This window comes from Trachemys scripta, chromosome 18, assembly GCF_013100865.1.
Source record: "Trachemys scripta elegans isolate TJP31775 chromosome 18, CAS_Tse_1.0, whole genome shotgun sequence".
Lineage (NCBI taxonomy): Eukaryota > Metazoa > Chordata > Testudines > Emydidae > Trachemys > Trachemys scripta.
In genome coordinates this window covers 3139993-3161795 of record NC_048315.1, presented here as the reverse complement: position 1 = coordinate 3161795, position 21803 = coordinate 3139993, and the positions used below count along the sequence as shown (strand labels likewise).

The 21803-nt window shown below is 39.4% G+C and overlaps 1 protein-coding gene across 17 annotated transcripts in view; it reads left to right on the top strand.

The window, feature by feature from the left end:
- Nucleotides 1-21803, top strand: part of NCOR1 (nuclear receptor corepressor 1) — a 104918-nt gene that overhangs the window by 77328 nt on the left and 5787 nt on the right. For 8 of the 17 annotated variants that reach the window (XM_034752322.1, XM_034752321.1, XM_034752313.1 and 5 more), the window contains 20 exons: nt 733-890; nt 1747-1867; nt 1956-2057; nt 2745-2845; nt 3738-3906; nt 5315-5458; nt 6937-7020; nt 7615-7871; nt 8261-8621; nt 12169-12393; nt 13290-13499; nt 13713-13862; nt 14514-14702; nt 15183-15348; nt 16308-16807; nt 17440-17568; nt 18726-18883; nt 19131-19354; nt 19839-19976; nt 20853-20998. In XM_034752322.1, the coding sequence (XP_034608213.1) occupies nt 733-890; nt 1747-1867; nt 1956-2057; nt 2745-2845; nt 3738-3906; nt 5315-5458; nt 6937-7020; nt 7615-7871; nt 8261-8621; nt 12169-12393; nt 13290-13499; nt 13713-13862; nt 14514-14702; nt 15183-15348; nt 16308-16807; nt 17440-17568; nt 18726-18883; nt 19131-19354; nt 19839-19976; nt 20853-20998 (3732 nt within the window). The remainder of the gene's footprint in view (nt 1-732; nt 891-1746; nt 1868-1955; nt 2058-2744; nt 2846-3737; nt 3907-5314; nt 5459-6936; nt 7021-7614; nt 7872-8260; nt 8622-12168; nt 12394-13289; nt 13500-13712; nt 13863-14513; nt 14703-15182; nt 15349-16307; nt 16808-17439; nt 17569-18725; nt 18884-19130; nt 19355-19838; nt 19977-20852; nt 20999-21803) is intronic. The other 9 variants (XM_034752328.1, XM_034752320.1, XM_034752327.1 and 6 more) reach the window with 7 other exon arrangements.

The following is a 21803-nucleotide window of genomic DNA, read 5'->3' as shown; positions in this document are numbered from 1 at the left end:
ACTCTCATGTTTTCATTTTGTATCAGCAGGTTCTCTTTTCTAATGTGTATTTTCTTAACCAAATGTGAAATCTTATGGTATTGGTGTTTTGAAATTTATTAGAGCTCCAGCACAGAGCCAAAATGGCACACACAGATTTTAATTTAACTTGCAAAAAAGAATTCTCCAATATGACATGAATGGGGGAAGGAAAAAGTAAAGTAGAACCTGTTGTTATATACATTAGTACCTGGTTAGAAGTGCTTTTTAATAGGCTCTAGCTATTATATCAACTACGGAAAAATAACCCACAATCCGGAAATGTATAACTTTTGTTATCACAGTTTTTTCCCCAGAGTGTGATGTTATATCGTAACAGAGGACAAATTAAGGAAAGACTAAATTAAATTAAACCCAATCTAATCAAGTATTAAGAACAAAAATGGTTGTGGAAAAAAACCCTACAGGGTGAAAACTTGGTCCACCTTGCTTGAAAATTTAAATTTTAAAGTTTAAAATGCAGATATTGCCATTTATTTTTATACTTTGATGCCAAGTTTAATTTCCACTAAATTTAACTATATACGCCATGAAGAATTGCAGAGGAAAAATCGCTCTAAAAACGTAGGACATATCATTAAGCAGTTCTTATACACAGTAAGATGAAGAATTACACTTGTTTCTATTGTTTATGTAGTGAATGATAGAGCCAGAAATAGGCTGTATTGTTTAACAAAACTTTTTCTTTAAAAGTTCTCCAGCCTGCTCCTCAAGTAATAACAAATATACCTGAAGGGGTCCGGCTCCCAACAACCCGGCCGACCAGACCACCACCTCCACTCATTCCATCCTCCAAAACTACTATGCCATCAGAAAAACCATCATTCATTATGGGAGGCTCAATCTCACAAGTAAGAAAACATTACTCAGCAGCAACTTCTAAGTTTAATATATTCTTCTGCTGTTACTTACTAGCTCCCAACTTCATATCCCCAGCATGATGTTTATTCTTTTCCCAACTAAGAGCCACGTGGTCAGCCTACCAAAATCCCAAGAATTGCAGTTACCTTTCATAAAATGGAGCAGATTGTAGCTTTATCTTAAATAGGCCTATAGTCTCCCAGGGTTGCATCTAAGAACTAAAGATGAGAGCCGTGGTAGTCTGCACAGTAGAACTTTGCAGACGGCATTTGGCCACCCTTGCTCTAACTTCTTAAGATAGGCATCTTTCCACATAGAAATGAATGCACTAGTGTATTTATAGATAAACCAGTGCTAAAAATTGTTTAATGTCTGAGCAGTACAGAACTAAAAATGAGTGACTTCTATCAGCAGAATGGCATTAAATGCCATTTGCTTTTATACTGTCTATAGAGTGACAGTTGGCAATGAAGCTAATGGTGTCCATTCAGTGTTATATTTACTCCAGTATTGAAACTGAACCCATCCCAAACCTTTACCAAACAGGAGCCACATGGGCAACCTACTGGGGTGGAAATAACTTTTTGTAGCTGCTCACTGGCTTAGTTGGCTTATTTATTCCTGTTCAATATTTGTTCTTAATACTGCAGGAGATATTATGTGTTAGGATGTCTAGAGTTCCGGTTATAATTATGTAGCAATACAAGATATTTTGGTCAGCTCATCATTTATTTCTATTTAATAATTAAAAATTAAAGCACAGTCTGTAATGTTAATATGCCAGTAGTAATTTAATATTATTCATTACCCAAAAATAAAATTTATCAAAGTGACTTATTCTTCTAGGGAACACCTGGCACTTACTTAACATCCCATAGTCAAGCTTCTTATAGTCAAGAACCAGCAAAGCCATCCGTTGGATCCATATCTCTTGGCCTGCCGAGGCAACAGGAGTCTGCCAAACCTGGTAGGAAAACCAAAGCCAACATAAACATTATATGCAAGTTTTGCGCAATAATAGTTGCAAAATTAATTTGGTCTTTTTTCCTAACTAGCTTCCATACCCTACATCAAGCAAGAAGAGTTCTCTCCCAGAAGCCAGAATTCCCAGCCTGAGGGCCTCTTGGTCAGAGCACAGCATGAAGGTGTGGTCCGAGGTAAAGAAATAGTCATGGGTTGAGTAATGAATTTTAATTTGTCAAGGATGATGAAAATGAGTCAGTTAATTTTTATAGTCCTCACTACTTGACTTGCCATAAAATCTCTCATGATTTACTGAATATTCTTTGGACTTTTTAAAGCCAGACTATTCAAGTGCTATTCCAGCTTTCCTATATACTGTTCTCTGAGTGCATATGTCTTACAAAATGCATATAGAGTAGTCTTAAAAATTTTTAGTTTTGAATCTTTTTGCCTTGCAAATGTTCTCTGAAATATCTGGTATATCAGCACACACGTGAAATTAACAAATAACAAGTAAAGGGGGACTGTTAGTTTGAAATGTAGTCAATTAATAGTAAAAATAAAAACCACAGGTTAAAATGTTTCAGGAATAAGCCTGCCACTAGCTCTCCCTTCTTGTTTAAAATACCTACATAAAGCAGTGAAACTGACTATATATAAAAATACTGACAATGAAACACTGTAAGGAAACTGTAATTTTATTTCTCATCTATTATATATAGACCTATAACAATAAGAAATTTTTAAAAAATTCAAATAGTTTGACTTAAGTTGTCACCTTGGAGAGAACTTTCAATTATTTTAAGCAAGTAATTTGTTTTTATCTGCCAGTTGAATTGATGGGGGCCTTATTTATTGGTTTTCACTTAATTTTGAATCAGGTACCACAACAACCATACAAGAAGGAAGTATAACACGAGGAACTCCAGCCAACAAAGTTCCTGTTGAAACCATCCCTTCTCTGCGAGGCTCCATTACTCAGGTTTCTTCTCCTTTACCTTCTATTGTGTGGTACCAGTACAGAGGTACATATTTTTAAAAATAATTCTTAACGTCTTTGTATAGGCAAATATAAACACTCCAAGAATGAAATTCCAACAGCACTGAAGACAATAGTGCCAGGATATCACCTCTGACAAAGAATTATCATGTGTGTCTAACTTTTAGCTAAATAACACAGGTGTTTTAGTAGTTCTAAATGAAGACTTGTTAGCTGTATCTTACTTCATATCTGAGTAAAATCCTTGCAGTGCAAGAATTAAGAAATAAATCTTGGTAATCAGCTTTGCACAGATGCTGTTATCAAAAGCTCAGGAACAACATAACTAATTTTTAAATCCCTTTGTCTTTCTAATGCGAAGATACAAGTAACATTCTATTCTTAGTTTTATGGTGGCTTGTGCATAGGAAGGGAGTAGGAGCAGTTAATGAGCAAACAGAACACCCTCTGAGTTGGTAACTCCCTTTCTTGATTTTTATAATCACAGAGTCTGATGCTACATTAGTATGCAGTGTTGTTTGAAGATAAAGTACAGGCTAATGATCTTGGATAATAGTATAGCTAAGTAGATGTTCCGTCTTCCCCAAAACAGTTGTTGTAGTGTGCCCAAAAAAAGCTCCAGGTCGCAAAAGAATGCTGTAATATAGCATTCCCCATTATGAATTTTTTTTTAAATGGCAAAGTGGCAGTGAAAAATATACTAATCTGCACTAGTGCTAATACTTAAGATACCAGCAACTGTAACTATAATTCCTGATTAAAGGAATCAGGATTATAGGCCTGAAGCTACACTTTTTGTTCTCTAGTGCCAGCTTTTCAGTATCTTGCATATGTATGTTCAGAATTATACTCGATTGATTTGATTTGATTGCAGGGTACACCAGCTTTGTCCCAGTCTGGCATTCCTGCTGATGCATTGCTGAAAGGAACCATCACCCGACTGGCTACCGAAGACAGCAGCCCTGAGAAGTGCCGAGAGGAAGCTGCAGCCAAAGGCCATGTTATTTATGAAGGCAAGAGTGGGCATATCTTATCATATGATAGTAAGTATTTATATATCTGAGTAGTATAACTGGTTCATAGTTAAGATTGCAACTGAGTTTGCTCTTCTAAAATCCACAGATTTGATAGGTTAGGAATCAGTTATTTTTCTATTGTTTTACTATTGTTTTACATATAATTCCATACAAAAACCACTCAGCTAAATAAATGCTAAGATTGCAAAGTCAAGCACTTGAAAGTTAGGAAATGTCAATGAAGGTGGCCTATGCAACCTTAATTCTGCCCCATTGTGCATGTATATTATGACTGTGGTATGTTATGAGATCATGTTTTTCCCCACAGGATGGACAGAGCTGCCTCATTGACTAAGCAGTTCAATATTTGTTTTGTCCTCATCATTCAATATATAACCCCCCATGCATTATTTATTGCACACTATCCAAACACTTAGATTAAGGTTACCCTAAGCTTTGAATTTCCAGGCTTCTTATTTTTTTTAATAATTACAATATTCTTGTAAGGATTTTTATCTTTAAAATGCAGATATCTTTTCAAACCAACATTTTAACATTGTATGTGTCGGGGGTGTGTGTGTGTGTGTTGGAATAATGTATAATAGGTTTTCTTATATAAAGGGACAGTATCCATATATTTAAGCCAAAATTTAAACTGCTTTAAGACTGTTCTTAATGGAGAAGGCTTTTACAGTTCCTTAATACCCAGCTTTTTATTTTTCCATTCCACTTGGAAGAATGAAAAAACCCCAAACATGCTATTTTTATAAGACCTACAAAAAACCTGCAGTTTCCCTAGTGGATTTTCAGAAGCAGTCATCAAAGAAGCTGTTCCCATAGCTAACATAACCTCACTGGAGTATTGGATCTAACATAGGCAAACTTTCACAGAGCCTCTCTGAGGTCAATGGGATTCCATGTGGGTTGAGGGGTCCACCTGCCTAATTCAGCTTGCAGTATAGGGATCATAAATTATTAGAATCACCCAGAAAGGTGACCTTGGTGTGATGGGTCTTACACAGTGTATAACTGAAGTAGTTAAAAACTGACACTAGTATTTAATTTCTACATTAGTTTTAAAGAATTAGTTGACAAATGTGAAAATGGCAAAATAACACTTCCTTTAAAGAATAGAGGGTATTACAAACTCTGGAGAGTTAGAGGAAATAAGTTATCCGTTTAACATTAAAATTCAAACTTCAAGTCAAAATATTATAGACAAAAATATTTATTTGCTAAAGTAATACTACAAGATTTAAGTAGTAAAAGATGAGTGTTAAAAAGGCATATAAATATGTTTGGGTACAGTATTGAAAAGGTAAACATTGTTAAGATAAGTTTTTGGTATCCTGTATCAAAAGGTTCTACTGTGTAATGGATTGCTTGGTTATGTTATGTTCTCACCTTTTCCTTACTACATGTCTGTATAATTCAGCAGCTATTAAGAACATCCGAGAAGGAACCAGGAGTCCAAGGACTGCTCATGAAATCAGTTTAAAGAGAAGTTATGATACGATGGAAGGAAATATAAAACAAGGAATGTCAATGAGGGAGTCTCCAGTGTCTGCACCATTGGAGGGTAAGGAACTATTTTAAATATACCATGTGCCTTAATAACAATTACATTGGGGTAGATCTAAATCAAAAGAGGATGGATGGATATATCTCCTTTTGAAGTCTTTCTCTTCCAGTTTACTCTATATATAGAGTAAACTGGAAGAGAAAGGAGACTTCAAAAGGTAGAAATCAAATCACTGTAACTTGATACTAACAGAGACGTAAAAGCATTTTAGAGCTATTGTTATTGGAGACGATCAGGGCCGGCTCCAGGGTTTTGGCCACCCCAAGCAGCCAAAACAAAACAAGCCGTGATCGCGATCTGCGGCGGCAATTCGGCGGGAGGTCCTTCACTCCCAGGCGGAGTGAGGGACCGTCCGCCGAATTGCCGCCGAATACCTGGACGTGCCGCCCCTCTCCGGAGCGGATGCCTCAAGCACCTGCTTGAGAAGCTGGTGCCTGGAGCTGGCCCTGGAGATGATATAACTAGTATCTACTAATAGCATAGTAGAAGTGGAATAGATAGTAGCAGCAATACTATTAATACTTCTTGTATTACTTTCTGTTTTGCCTGACATTTATTAAGACTTGTGAAACTGCCAATACTTATTTAACAGAGCATCACTGGATTTTTTTTGGTTTGTTGTGAAATGACTGATTTCCTAAACCATGACCCAACCAAGATAGTAATGGTGAAGTGCCTTTAACTTTCCTATGTGCCTTTTGGGTGTACAAGAGGCAAGGAAACATTCCTCTAAGCACTGTAGAGCCAAGTGGAAGAGACTCCCTACCAGTCACATGAACTCTTTGTTCCCTCTTCATTTAACCTGTAGGGAACATCTGAGTACTTCTTGGTGAGATGGAGAAAAGCAGTTTAAAGAGGATTACAGATTATATCCCAAAAGATTTAATTGCTAGCTTTTAACTTTCTGGTGTGTACTCCTGATTTCTTTGGAGTGGGAGAACCTAAGACAGGTATTGAATGGCAGTCTTACACCACTCTGATCCACTTCTTCTCCACAGCCTATACAGAATTATACTTTAGGGATCTTGATTTTTAAGTTAAATTTCTCTTTGGCTCTTCAGTTCAGCTTCTTTTAGATGGTCCCCATGTTAAGTCTTTAAAGATAGAATGGAGGTTTTAACCAGTCATTGTTCTGTTTCACATTTCTCCTAAATGTTATGCATCACCAGGTGAGGAGACTGAAATAGAGTGAGTGCAGAAAAAGCAACTACTGTAGTTTGGGAAGTGTTACACTTCTTTTTTCCTAAGACTGGTGTCTTGTATATGTTTAAATACTACAGTAATGGGGTGGGGCATATGCTTCCTGTAAATTTGTTAGGGCAGAGACTGTCTTTGATGTTTGTACAGTGCCTAGCAGAATGGGGCTCGGGCCTCTAGGCACAAGTGCAATGCAGATAGTAAATTATGTGAGTAGGTAGCATGTACTTTATCATTTTTGTATTTAATTCTCTAACTCCGCCAAATAACTTTTTTAGGGTTAATATGCCGTACACTGCCTAGGGGCAGCCCTCATTCAGAACTGAAGGAGAGGACTGTGCTGTCTGGCTCTATAATGCAAGGTAAAGTTTTCGGTAGTATAGGGGCTGACATTAACTTACTGATCCTAGAAGTCTGACTTTCCGAACCCTACCCAGTTGCTGACAATGGTAGCCATCCTAAAGTTAAAACCTTTTAGTAGAGAGATGTGTTTTCCACACATAAGCTTCCTGTTAGGCTACTGATGCACAAAAACTTAATGTACAAAATGTAAGAATTGGTAAACGGGGAGCTATTTTACGTGAGGAAATTTGTAAAATCGAAAAAAGTATATTTAGCATTTTGCATCTTCAGGAAGCATTTGGGGAGGTGTATTGCTGCCTTTGCTTTTAGCATATGAGAGCATGCTTGACCTATCCAGTGTCCTAAACAATTGTTCAGTACTTTCCCTTAGGGCTTTTAGTGGTAAAATTAGTTCATTTAAAAAAAAAAAAATACTTCCTAGGTGTCTTTCTATACTGGAGTCTTCTCTGTTCTTTATGTTGGACCCATTTGTAGTGGCAGGTCAAAGTTCCAGTTTGTGATTGGTATTTACAGTTTGCTAAATGTGCAAAAAAATCTTTCAGAGGCTGTTAACATACCAAAGACTTGTTTAATTTATTTTCCTTCCATGCAAGGTACACCAAGAGCAACAGCTGAGAGTTTTGAAGAAGGCCTGAAGTATCCTAAACAGATTAAGAGAGAGTCTCCTCCCATACGGACATTTGAAGGAGCCATAACCAAGGGAAAGCCTTATGATGGAGTCACTACCATTAAAGAAATGGGCCGTTCCATTCATGAAATCCCAAGACAGGACCTTTTAAGCCAAGAAAGTCGCAAGACTCCTGAAATAGTACAAAGTGTAAGGCCAATTATGGAAGGCTCCATTTCTCAGGTAACTATGCAAACCAGTACTGGACTCTTACTGCTGCCTTGATACTCGGTGGTAATTCCATTCAGGGTATTTGTTGCATTTAAGAAATACATGTCTCGTTATCCAAAAACAGAGGGTTTGTGTGTTTTTAATTAAGTTTGAAAACATTTTCTCCATGTATTGATAAAAACCTTGGGATTATATATAATTTTGACAAGAGTGCTGGGCAGTTTGTATAAGATATAGCAAGTACTGTAGCTCTGTTCGAGATCCAGTTGCATCACATGCCATAAAATTCATGCAAGTATGTAACACAAAAGATTAAAAACAAATTATACGCTGATCTTCTAGCATCAGTGGAAAGTTGGCAGGATTACCTTGGCTGCTGATGGTCTTTTCCTCCTCTCTAGGGTACACCCATAAAATATGAAAGCAACTCCGGCCAGTCTGCTATCAAACACAATGTAAAATCTTTAATCACTGGACCAAGTAAACTGCCCCGTGGAATGCCTCAGCTGGAAATGGTACCGGAAAACGTGAAGGCGGTAGAACGAGCAAAATATGAAGATGTGAAGACTGGGGAGGCTGTACGTTCCCGTCCTACATCGGTGGTCAGCTCTGGCACCTCTGTCCTCAGGTCAACTCTTCATGAAACTCCCAAATCACAATTGAGCCCTGGGATTTATGATGACACCAATGCAAGGAGGACACCTGTGAACTATCAAAGTCCTATGTCCAGGAGTTCACCTATGATGAACAGAGTTACTGAAGGTATGTTATGCTTCGTTGACCAATGTAAGCTGGCCATTGAAAATCATAACAATTCTTAACATTTCTTATTTCTGTAGATTGAGCACTGTTTGGGTAAAGCATACAAGGACACTTGCTTTTTTTAAAAATAGGTTATTGAATTTATTTATAGAACATTTCACTCTGTTCTTAAGTACTGTCATAATTCTGTTCGATTTGGGTTGCAAGCCAAGAAGAGGAATATTCTAAAAAACCCAACATTAATTTAAATTAAATAATGAAAACCTTTCTGTTCACACTGAGTTTTGTGACCCTCCCACAGTGTTAATCTTGGACCTCAACACCTTAGAATGTGCCTCGTGCTTATTGTTCTTAGCAATGTTGATGTAGGTGTACATTCACTACAGTAAAGGTTCAGTCATTCCCTCTGTGACCCTTTTTGCTTTTATAATGCTGTTGATCCCAAGGAACTGAAAATGTCTCAGTTGAACTTACCACCACCTCTGTAAGGTAAGAATTATAGCTATTTTACAGAGGGTAAGATGAAACATAAAGATGTTAGTGACTTGTCCAAGACCACACAATACATTTGTGATAAGGCAGGGAGTTAAAGCCACCGGAGTTCTGACTCCTAGGGTGAAATCCTAGCCCCATTGAATTCAATGGTAAAACTAATATCTTTATTTTTTATTAGTGTAGTTGGACAAGGTTACATAAATAGATTATGTAATAACATAGGTACATCATGTACACTGCCTGATAGTTTAGTTTTTCATATTACTTCACATACTCATTCTTACCAATGACTTTTTTGGCAATTCCACAGAAGTAAGTTTTTAGGCGGGGTTTGAAAGAGAGCTGGGGTCTGGAGAATAAGTACCAAAGAAAAACCAAATCAGACTAGTATGGAAGGTACATTTAAAACCGTGAAAGGTATTTTGCTGCCTGTAAAATGTGGATCTCTGTTAGGCCATGGTTTACACTGACTTGGAAGACCACTTTCTCACCATTCTAGCAAAATCTTTTTAAGCACAGTTTAACAGAAAGCTGGTCATATTAGCCAGTGTCCTTGCTAGGTTGGTTGTCATAGCCTATTAATGGTTTGTTTTGTAGCGTCACAAATTTTAAATGTCTTGTACTGTGTGCCAAGTAATGTTTAAGTAATAGTTTGGCTTGCAGGCTATAGCTTTCTAACTTAATTACATTAATAAACACATGGGACCCCCAGCACAACTTGCAGCTTGTGTGTTTAAAAAAGAAAAGCTAGTAAAAGGTTATAGACTTGGAAATAACTCTGAAAAAGCCACTATGCTCAGAAGTGTGGTTTTTTTTTTTTTTTTTTTTTTTTTTTCTTGGCTGAAATCAATTTTGATATCCGTGACCCCCTTTGCTTAAGAGATGGTTAAGGCCATTACCAGGCTCTCCATACAAAACCTGTTTCTTTTCTAAGCTAAACACCTTGTCAGTTCTCATCTGCTTTAATTGTCAGGCATCAGAATAAAAGTAGTTTTGTAAAGATATCTTAGAACAGCTACATTTCTTCTAGCAGGGAGGGCTGAGATGCCCAGTCTCCAGCTAGGCAACTACTGTCAGTTTCTTCCACAATCTACTCATTGGAGAAATTGCATTCTCTGTTTCTCTCTCTCTCTCTCAGAATGCATTTCTTGAGCAGGTCTTTAATATCACTTTTCTTTGCATTCAAATTGCTCCTGATGATCCGATTCTGCCACAGCACTTACAAGAAATTAGTCCAATAGCTACATAAAGAATCAGGTAGAGGGAATAGCTGGAACTCACTTGTGTGCCATTCGTTACTTGGCCACACTCCTTGCTTGTTGTATCTGGTTCTCCCACTCTTCATGTCTTTTGTCTTTCATACTGTAAGCTCTAGAGGGCAAAGACTCTTGTGTCTGGAAAGCACCCAGTATGTTTTGGGTGCTGTGTCTATGTTCATAATAATACTGAATTCAGAGCCAATTGCATAGGATGTTGTTTCTTCTTTTCAAGCATTTAAATATGAATTAATTCCAGGAAAAGTCAAAAAACACCTTAACATACAAATTAGCCTAGTCTCCCTAAACCACACCTAATAGCCATTGTTTAATATATAGTACAGAGGTTGCAGCTAAATAAGTTTGTTTAAAATAAACAAAACATTATTTTGTTTTCAATAATTTACGTGTATAGTCAGTGTTAAATATTTAGAAACACTGTCATGTAGTCTTCCCCAAAACTTGACATAGCTCTAAAATTATTGTAATTTTGGTAAAGGAATGCCTTTAGGATTACATATTTTAAAATACCTCTTTCAAATCATGAAGGTTTAAAAAAAACAAACAAACTTCAGGACTGCTGCTTTGTAGAAACAGGTTGAGCCGTATTGTTAGATGTTTGGTGACATTTCTATACATATGTCACCAAATCAATCTGAGGTATATCCCATTTTGTTCCTAAAGGTGGGGGGAGGAATGGGTTTTGTCCAGTGGAAATATTTTCAAGCATCTAGTAGAGAATTTCAATAATGAAGTATTTTAAAGAAAATATTAATTTTTGGAGGGAGGAAAGGGGGAGGATACTATAGCAGCACTACTTAATGCCTTGGCACTTGGTAAAATAAGACCTATGTAAATCCAGTACAGTTTTGTATTGCTCTGTTCTGTCTGAAAATCCCAACTTAGTTTTGGAATTGAATTTTCCAAGTTTTTACCATGGCTAAATTTTAAAATCTTTATTCTTTTGGGCAAATTGTTAGTCTCATTCTGTTTGGGACATATCACTTCTCTTCAATTAAAGTAAATGTTATGTTTCCTCAGAAGAAGTTTAGCTGTCTTTTCTTTTTGACATAGTTGAGCAATTTCACTGGCTTTTGTTGAAGTTTTCCTTTTCAGGTTCCCAGAGCTATACCCACGAGAGCCTCAGATTATCAAAAAATACCACCACCATCACCACTACCACTCACATTTGAAACAAAAAAAAGGGCAATTATATCAAGTCATTACATGAGCCAATCTGTGTTTGTTTTTGTCAAGTCAGTTCATTCTTTCTGTGTAAATTGAATTTTGGTGACTCTTAAACAAAAGCCTCAGGCTCTCATCCTATCTACAGGCATCAGACAGATCAGGACTGTGCAGGGTGGACTGTTCAGCATTCCACCTCTGTTCAAATTTCTACCACTAAACTTTCGCCCTAGGCAAACATACTTTTATAGAGGTAGGAGGTAACTCAGTCTCAACTAGTACTTTATACTGGGTCACTTCAAAGTTGTTTCTTCAGGGAGTGTGGATTGTTTGAATATGGACTATTACTCACTTAAGGCACTAAAATATCTGGATGATGGAGCTGGTATGTTAATGTGAAAGGCTACCTAGTAGCATCCTTCTGAACTAATTTAGTCACTAACTTCTGTTTCCACAAATTGTTCTAGATGTGTAAGGTGTTTTTTGACTGGTGTACTATTGTGCAGGAGTCTGAAGTCATGTCACGTCTGATCTCTCTTTGAGCTAATTCACATTTACAGCTTCACCAACTATCAGGAGTGTATTTCTTACAAGTGTTTTTTTTTTTCTAGCTGGAATATCTTCTGGGAAGCCTGCTAATCATGAAAGGAAAACCACGCTTACCCCAACGCAGAGAGAGAGCGTACCAGCGAAATCTCCAGTCCCAGGGGTCGATCCCGTAGTAACTCACAGTCCGTTTGACTCCCATCATAGAGGCTCTACTCCAGAAGTCTACAGGAGCCATCTCCCCCCTCATTTAGATTCAGCCATGCAATTTCACAGGGCTCTGGATCCTGGTAAATGCGTTTTGTTGTTTTCCTTTTCAGTCCTGTGGTCTTCAGTAATATACAGAAAAGAGTGTGTATTAAAAGCAAAGGTCAGTGGAGCCACCATTAAAAAGTTCTTTACTATGAGCTATACCTTGTGCCCAACACTCTGCTAAGAGGCCTTTTCTGGTTTGTTTTAATCAAAATATTCTTAAAGTATTCCTAGGTTAATACTACATTTTCTCTCCATTAGAACAAAATGTTTTTCCCTTTCCATTTCAAAGATCTTATAGAAGAATCTGTCAAATTATCTCCTTTGTGTTTATCAAAAATGGGAGATGTTCAGAGGATATTTTTAAGTAAAGTATTTGTTAAAAGAATGACAGGCATCCAAGAAAAACATACCCTGGGGGATTAAACAAAAGCATGGTGAGTGTTTTGTGAGTGAAACACTCTCTAATTCAGAGATTACCAGGTTGTACATTGTTTTGCCCTTAGAATCCACTCTGATGGTATTGAAAACAGGAAATTGATTTGTAACTCAAAGATCAATCCACTTCCACTGATTATCCTTTATCCTGTATTTTTCCTTCTATTATCCTGTATTTCTCATTATCCTATGTGGATATTTCAGTGCTTTGCTTCTAAGGAACATTAGGATTTACATTCACAGTTTCCCCTCATGGCTTTTTCCATAAAGCAGACTTCTTCAGTCTGGATTGCTTAACCTTTCCTAGCTAAGTATGAGAACATATGTTCTCAATGGAACATCGGCACTGAAAAGACTAGTTTTGATTCTGTCAGAGCTGGCCCTGGAGGATTGGCAACTCTTTTTTAAAACATTTCTTAAGCTTTAATAACTACAGATTCCAAACTCTTCCTCTACTGCACACTAAACTTTCCTTTATTTTTTTTCTCATTCTCAGCTGCTGCTGCATACCTGTTCCAAAGACAGCTTTCACCTACCCCAGGTTACCCAAGTCAGTATCAACTTTATGCAATGGAGAACACACGGCAGACAATCCTAAATGACTATATTACCTCACAGCAGATGCAGGTTAATTTACGTCCTGATGTAACCAGAGGTCTATCTCCTAGAGAGCAAACTTTAGCTCTCCCATATGCAGGAGCCAGAGGTATGTCTGCCTCCTCCAGGCTTTCTTTGGAATATGTTTTGGAGGGTGGAGTTTGATATATAAATGGTTGCATTTCAAAACTGGTCTCTGCATATGCAAAGCAAAACTCTGTATAACACTAGTAGAAAGCCTAGATTTTTTTTTTGTTTTTTTTGTTTAAGTAATTGTTGAGATTGGGGAGTATATCCTAACTCCATTATAACTTTTGAACAGGAATTATTGACCTGAACAATATGGCTCCCACTATCTTAGTCCCTCATCCAGGAGGAACAAGTACCCCTCCAATGGAGAGAATCACTTATATCCCTGGCACCCAGCTCACATTCCCTCCGAGGCCTTACAACCCTGCATCTATGTCACCAGGTAAGAACCTGATTGTTCTGTATTGTCCCTAATCCATTGACATTCTAGAATAGTGACCCTCTCTATCCACTAGTCACTGGATAAGTGTCTTTCTGCTGTTTCAATAGCTAACCCTGTGCCATTCACTTTGGGTGATAGGAGAGATGATTGTTAACTTTATTGCTTCAGTAGCAGCCAAAGGTACCCAAGACCGGATCAGGGCCCCATTGTGATAGGCTTTGTATATATCTGCTGGAAGCCCTGAAGAAGAGAAAATAATTAAAAAAACAAAAAGTTTGATGTTTTTGTTAAATACAGTGGGCCAAATTCTGTCATCTGATACATGAGCCCATTAATTTCTGTTCGAGGGTGGAATTTGGATAGGAATCTGGCATAGGATAGAATCCTGTTATCTGCCAGCTCGATAGTTCCTATCACCATGTATTAAAGCAATGCAGTGACTTGGGAAGGTTGTTTCCCAGCCCCGCCTCTCACAGTGAATTTTAGGGTTCAACCATCAGACTCCAGTATGTAATTCTCAATGGAATCAAAGCGGTTTTGGGCATTCGTAAATATTCTTTTCTGGCTTCAACTTACATCCAGTGTGTGTCAAGTAATACACACTGTTGAGTTTTTCAGTGTTTGTCTTACGCTTTTCATTGCTGTGTGAAGCACTTCTATTTCCTGTGCATCTTATAGGACACCCTACGCATCTGGCTGCGTCTGCAGCTGCCAACGCTGAGAGGGAGCGGGAGAGGGAACGGGAGAAGGAGCGAGAGAGGGAACGTGAAAGGGAGAGGGAGAGAGAACGAGAGAGGGAGAGAATCACTGCAGTTCCTGCTGAGCACTACCTTCGGCCTGGTGAGTGTACATTGCCACATTGGGATCAGTCTTGTATACAAAATGTAACTAATCAATTTCCACAACCACCCTTAGCACTTTTGTTTTGACTTCTAAAAAATAAAACAGTGCTGTGTAACCTATTGTTAGCATAATCTAAATGGGCGATTCCTAAGATATGGAGGTTTTGCTGCAATTGACAGTGGTAGGTAGTATATAACTGAAGATAAAAAGAACAATGATGCAGAATCTGGAGGATGGAATCAGTCCTGTCCCAATTGGCATTTCACTCTGTGCAATGCAGATTGGAGGATGCTGTTCTTCAGAAAGCTTTAAATATTGTCTGTGCCTGACAGCAGCATAGACATGTGGAAAAGGGTGTGGAGGAGGCGCTAGCATTATGGTACTTGCTTGTGCATTGTTATATACACACTTATTACACGTTATAACAGACTGTATATTCCCCCCCCCCCCCCCACCACCTTTCTCCACACACTTAAGGTACAGAGCAGCCTGGCAGACCTGGCAGTCATGGATACGTTCGCTCACCGTCTCCTTCTGTTAGAACCCAAGAGAACATGCTGCAGCAAAGGCCCAGTATTTTCCAAGGAACCAATGGGACAAGTGTAATTACCCCTCTGGATCCTGCTGCTCAGCTACGCATCATGTATGTTTCTTAAACTCCTGTTACAAAGAAATATATTTTGGGATTAAGCTCATTACTAAATGTGTTTACTTTGCATGAAAAAAGGTAGAGACTAGAAGTTACCAGGTCTGCTAGGTCTTTGGCCTATGGGAAATGTCTTAAGGCAGGGGCAGGCAAACTTTTTGGCCTGAGGGCTGCATCGGGTTTCATAAATTGTATGGAGGGCTGGTTGGTGGGGGGAGTCGTGGCCTGGCCCCCACCTCCTATCTGTCGTCCCTGCCCCCTCCCATCCCCCTCGGACTCCTGCCCCATCCAACCCACCCTGTTCCCTAACGGCACCTCTGGGACCCCTGCCCCATCCACACCTCCCCTCTCCCTATCCCCTGACCACTCCCAGACCCCTGCCGGCCCATCCAACCCTCCCCCCCACCCCCTTCCTGACTGCCCCTCCAGGACCCCTGCCCCATTCGACCCCCTGACCATCCCCCCGAACTCCCCTGCCCTCTATCCTACACACACACCCTCCCCCCACTCTCTGCCCCCTTACCGCGCTGCCTGGAGCACCGGTGGCTGGCGGCGCTACAGCTGCGCCGCCCAGCTGGAGCCGGGCCACACTGCCACCATGCAGCACAGAGCACCGGGTCAGGCCGGGCTCTGCAGCTGCGCTGCCCCAAGAGCTCCCAGCCCCGCCACCCAGAGCATTGCGCCGGTGGCGGAGTGAGTGAGCTGAGGCTACGGGGGAGGGAAACCAGCAGGGGGGGCCGGGGGTGAGCCTCCTGGGTCAGGAGCTCGGGGGCAGGGCAGGACAGTCCCACTTGCCATATGTGGCCCGCGGGCCGTAGCTTGCTCACTTCTGACTTAAGGGATAGGTGTTAACATCACAAAAGCTGTACTTTGTGGGAAGCCTGGAAGAGCCAGCTGAAATCATTGAATTGCTGTTGTATGATCTAATGCAAGTGATTTTTTATATTTGCTAACAGGCAGCTCACACCTGGAGCCCCCTCCATAACTCCTGGGTTGCCTGCTTCCCGTTACAACACTGCTGCTGATGCCCTAGCTGCATTGGTGGATGCTGCAGCCTCTGCTCCTCAGATGGAAATTGTCAAAGCAAAAGAGCACAAGCATGAAGGAACTAGAGTAGAAGAGAACATGGGGCGCAGGTCAACGGTGGTTAGTGAACAGCAGCAACAGATGGAGCAGAAAACACTGGAAGCAGAAAAGAGGTCTGTTCAGTGCCCATACACATCGGCAGCTTTTTCCAGTGGCAAGTCCCAGGGTCCGTCTTCATCGGTAGTTTATTCAGAGGCTGGTAAAGACAAAGGGCATCCTCCTAAATCCCGGTACGAGGAAGAGTTAAGGACTCGTGGGAAGACCACCATTACTGCTGCTAACTTCATAGATGTGATCATCACTCGGCAGATTGCTTCAGACAAGGATGCACGGGATCGGGGCTCACAAAGTTCAGATTCTTCTAGCAGTTGTATGTGTCTTCTCTCTTAATTTCTATTCCCTCATGCGCTCTTTTCATTTCACTTGCTATGTTGGCCATTAAGGAGATGGCACATCTGAATAGATTTGTTTTATCCTGTTGCTACTTATGCAGTGCAAGCTCTGTACCGTCTTCCCTTTTATATAATTGACAGCTGCTTGACGTGAAATAAAACAATACTAATTTATACAGTGCTGTAGCTATGCATAGCACTTTTCAGCCAAACACAGTTTTTCATAAGAACCTTGTGATGCTCAGTGCAAAACTCACAATCACCTGTATAGTGAAAGTTCAGAGGATATGCTATGGAAGTCTTAGATGTAGAAGGGGATGGCTCTCTTGAATAACAGAAAAACAAAACTAACCACGCTACAGATCACAAGATACTTCCTAAAAATAATAGCTTTCCATTTGTAGTAGTAAATGCATTATGAAAATGAGGAGAAAATGCTTATTTAAATGCTCAAATAGGTTTGCCCAGTCGTGAAAATAAAATAGATTCCCTACATTAAAAATGTTGATTAAGATTTATTGGCTCTTAATATTAACTCTTAATATTAAGGTTTCACACTTACACAAATTTGCATTTTATTTAAAAACATCTCTGCTGTTTGAACTCCTAGTATCTTCCCACCGATATGAAGCACCTGGAGATGCCATTGAGGTGATTAGCCCTGCAAATTCACCTGTACCTCCCCAAGAAAAACTACAACCCTATCAACAAGAGGCACCCAAACCAAGCCAGGCAGAAAGTAAGTCTGTTTCTTTGTAGATAAAAAAATTATGTCCAAGTATCTTAAATATATATTCTCTTTTGAACAGTTGCTATGAACTCATACACTTATGTATATAAAGTACATTAGCAGCCTTATAGTTGCAACTAAAAGCACTCTTGAATCTTCAGAAGCTTTTTCTAGAGCATGTACTTAATTGTGATCTGTGAAAAGTGGGGAAATTTGATTAAATTTATTGAAAATGCAATAATGATACTTAGCACTCATCAGTTATACCTCACTACGCCTAAGAGGTTGGGTGCATTATTCGCATTTTGCATATGGAAAAAATGAGGTAAATTAGGTTGACTTGATCAGAACTACAACTAGTTTGAGACTGCGCCAGAATTAGAATTTGAGAATTTCTGATTTCTAGACCCGTGCTTAATTCACTAGACCAGTGTTTTTCACTCTCTGGTCTGAGAACCCCTGGAGGTCCGCAGACTATGTCTTAGGGGTCCGTGAAATGTTGTCATTACCATAGACCAGTGGTTTTCAAGCTATGGTCCGCAGACTATGTGTAAGATTTCCAAAGGGGTCTGCACCTCCATTTTGAAATTTTATTGGGGTCTGCAAATGAAAAAAGGTTGAAAACCACTGCCCTCAACTGTGCTGCTTCTTATTGTAATATGCTCTGATTTAGAATTAACAGGAAAAAAATGCTTCTGTTAAGTTATAAAAAGTACTTAAAAATATGAGTGTATTGGTGGTTGGTGCAAACACTTACATTTTGGTGAAAGAGACTGAGGTGCAAGGTTATGTCAGCTCAGTTTGCTGTCTAAGTACAGTGAAATTAAATCATTCAATGCTATTGTAGACTAGTACTTTCTGTTGCCCCTTTGAGTCAAAGGGTCTCAATCAGTGGTTCTCAATCCGCGGGCTGCTTGTGGCCCAATCAGCAAACAGCTATGGCCCATGTGATATCGTCAGGGTCATACAGGTAGTATATATATTATGTGGATGCGTCCCACTGGTCTAAATACTAAGGAAAGAAAGCTATATTAGACAAACTACTTAAAATTTCATGCAGAAATGTTTAATATATCTCTTTATAAATATTCAAAAAACTCTCAAAGCTTAAACTTCAGAAATATCTTCTTAGAGTGATATGCTTCATTTTTTTTTTTGGAAACTAGGTGATCCCAACAGGCAGTATGAAGGTCCAGTTCACCGATACAGGACACAACAGGAATCTCCTTCTCCACAGCAGCCTCCACTGCCTTCCTCTCAGGCAGAGGGGATCGGACACGTACCTAGGACCCATCGTCTGATCACACTTGCTGACCATATCTGTGTAGGTTAATTTTGCAAGTAACTTTGGGATTGATTTATATTTTCAAAACATGGAAACACTACATTTTATTTGAGAGTTATAATATGTTACAGTGTTGGTAGTGAAACCATGACATGTTACATAATCACATGACTGAAGTTCAGATTGTCTTGTGTTTGGTGTGTGTGATGCCAATTGCGTTTGTTCCTAAAATGAGATAGTGCAGGCCAAATGTTTGACCAATCTTTTTTTTGTCCCCCCCAACCAGCAAATTATTACACAAGACTTTGCTAGAAACCAAGCGGCCTCACAGGCATCCCTGCAGCCTCCGACTAGTACATTCCAGAACTCTGCTCCTGCTTCAGCTGCTACCCCTACTCGGGCAAAGGCTTCAAACCGCTACAGCCCCGAGTCGCAGTCACAGTCTGTTCACCATCAACGGCCAAGTGCCAGAGTGTCTCCTGAAAATCTCTCTGACAAATCCAGAGCAAGGTGAAGTGGTGGTTTTTTTGGTTTGACTGTAAATTCAACCAATGCCTGCATAAGTAGCCAATAAAAATTAACAGTGGATTAGGCTTAATTGATTTGAAGTAGGTTTATCCTTCAACCTTTCTTAGCTGTCCGAAGGCAACTTACATTTTAGGTCTACTTTCTTCAACAAATAGAAGGAATATATGGCTTAACTTTCTAACAGTGTAGTAAGGAAAATGAAAAATACTCACTGGTGCTGCATTGTAGATTATAGCCATCTCCACGTTTATACTAGATCTCTAAGCTTTGAGGGAAGGAAGAGACATAAACACGTAGAGCTAATAGAAATTAATCATTTATGTGGATAGTCTGAAGTCTTGTGTTTCTGTAATATCTTTCATCCCAAAGGATACCATAGACTTAAATGATATATAAGCAATAGAGTTGATCTTTGATTACTGGTTACACATCTGAAAAGTACCTCTCCTTTGTATTAAAAATTTAGACCTGGGAAGTCCCCAGAGAGAAGTCATGTCTCTTCAGAACCCTATGAGCCAATCTCACCGCCTCAGGTCCCAGTTGTACATGAGAAACAAGACAATATTCTATTGCTTTCCCAAAGAAATGAGCCTGCTGAACAGAGGTATGTCTGAAAATTGAACTTACTATATCTTAACCTGTATCTCTGAGTGGTCAGCAGCAGCTCTGATCTCTGAAGTGAGGCACTATTGTCTAATGGCAAGAGCAGTGTAGTAGGAGTCAAGACCTGTAAATTCTGTTCCTGATTTTGCTACTGTGGGCAAGTCACTTAGCCGCTCTGTCTACCCTATTTACAGATGGGTGTGTACCTACCTACTTCCAAGAGATGTTTAAATTCACTGTATGTAAAGCACTTTGAGAGGCATGGGTGAAAGATCCCATATGTGCAAACCACCTTTCATAATACAATCTTTGGGTTTCTCATTGCAACCAATGTGTTTTTAAAGAATCAACTGGTTGAGGCCCCAGAGTGGTGAAAATTCTTGGAAAATTGAATCTCCTCTTAACTTTCAGAGGCAACCTGGTTGAGTGGCTGGGGCAGGACTAAGAGTCAGGAGCCTTGAGTTCTGTTCCTGACTCTGGCACTGACCTTGTGTGCGTCACTTAACCACTTTATGCTTCAGATTCTCTGTTAGTATAATAGAAATATTGATACATTGTCAATTGCTTTAAGATATACAGATCAAATGCATTGAGGTGGTGATAGTGATTATGCTCTTGGCAAGTCATCAGTCTGGCACTCACTTGGGCAAAGTTTGGGTGTCCCTAAGGTAATGGAGACAGTAGTTGAGTGTATAGATCTATGGGGTATATAGCTATTCTGTATAAAATTGCTGATTTGGGGAGGCGGGGGGAGTTAGAAAATACGTTGAATTTGGGCCCCTGGTGTAAACTCATGCCAGAGTTTAGAAGTGATGGGAAGGTTTTTAAAGCAATGCATGTTGATGTGTAGTTCATCTTTGACACATGTTGGTCTCAGCAGGACTGACTCTCGCTCTCCAGGGAGTATAAGTTACCTGCCTTCATTTTTCACCAAGCTTGAGAACACCTCTCCAATGGTGAAGTCCAAGAAACAGGAGATATTTCGTAAGTTGAACTCCTCTGGTGGAGGTGACTCTGACATGGGTAAGTGGGACTTCACTTTCTCATTGCATTTTCTAACGTAGGGTATCCTTGGATTGCAATAAAGCAAAGCCGAACCCAGTCCTGTTTCAAATACTTTTAATTTTATTTAGTGTTCTGCTTAAAAAAATTACTACCAAACACTTGGAAGTTTTGCCATATATATTTTGCTCTTGTATATAGGAGTTTATTTTACAATTACAAGGTTAATATTTTGTTTGTGAGAGGGAAACATCTTCTGTAAACTAAGGGCAAGCATTTTATTTTGGAGTCAGGAAACATTGGGCAAAAACCTGCACTCTTATCCATGTATGATTTATTGGGTTTTCCATTTGATGTATAAGATATGTAAACATAAGCTTGCATACGTGTTTTCTGCTGAAGAGGTGTCATGCTGCCGGAGGGGCTTCAAAGACTCCTTTTTGTTGTTGTTTGCTCTTGTAATTATGGGTGTCAGTACGGCAACCTCTACACCACAAATAAGTTGCATATAGTTTTGGAAGCAGATATCAATGTGGTGGAACATGTTACTAGCACCATATTGTACTTTCCTGAATAAACTTATTCCAGCAAAATGGGGATTTCAGTTAGCAGTAAAGAGAATTTAATTTGGCTCCTAACCCTTTAATGCTCATGGTTAGAGCACACCTCTTTGCTAAAAGTGGAATATGCTTGCAGTGAGCAAGAAGATCATTTTTGATTCACAGACATCTACCTCATTGTTTTGGAATGTTTTATAAACGTTGCTCTTAGAACTGATGGAAGGGCTGTGGATTTGGGTGTCCTCGCCTTTACAAAAATCTCTTAT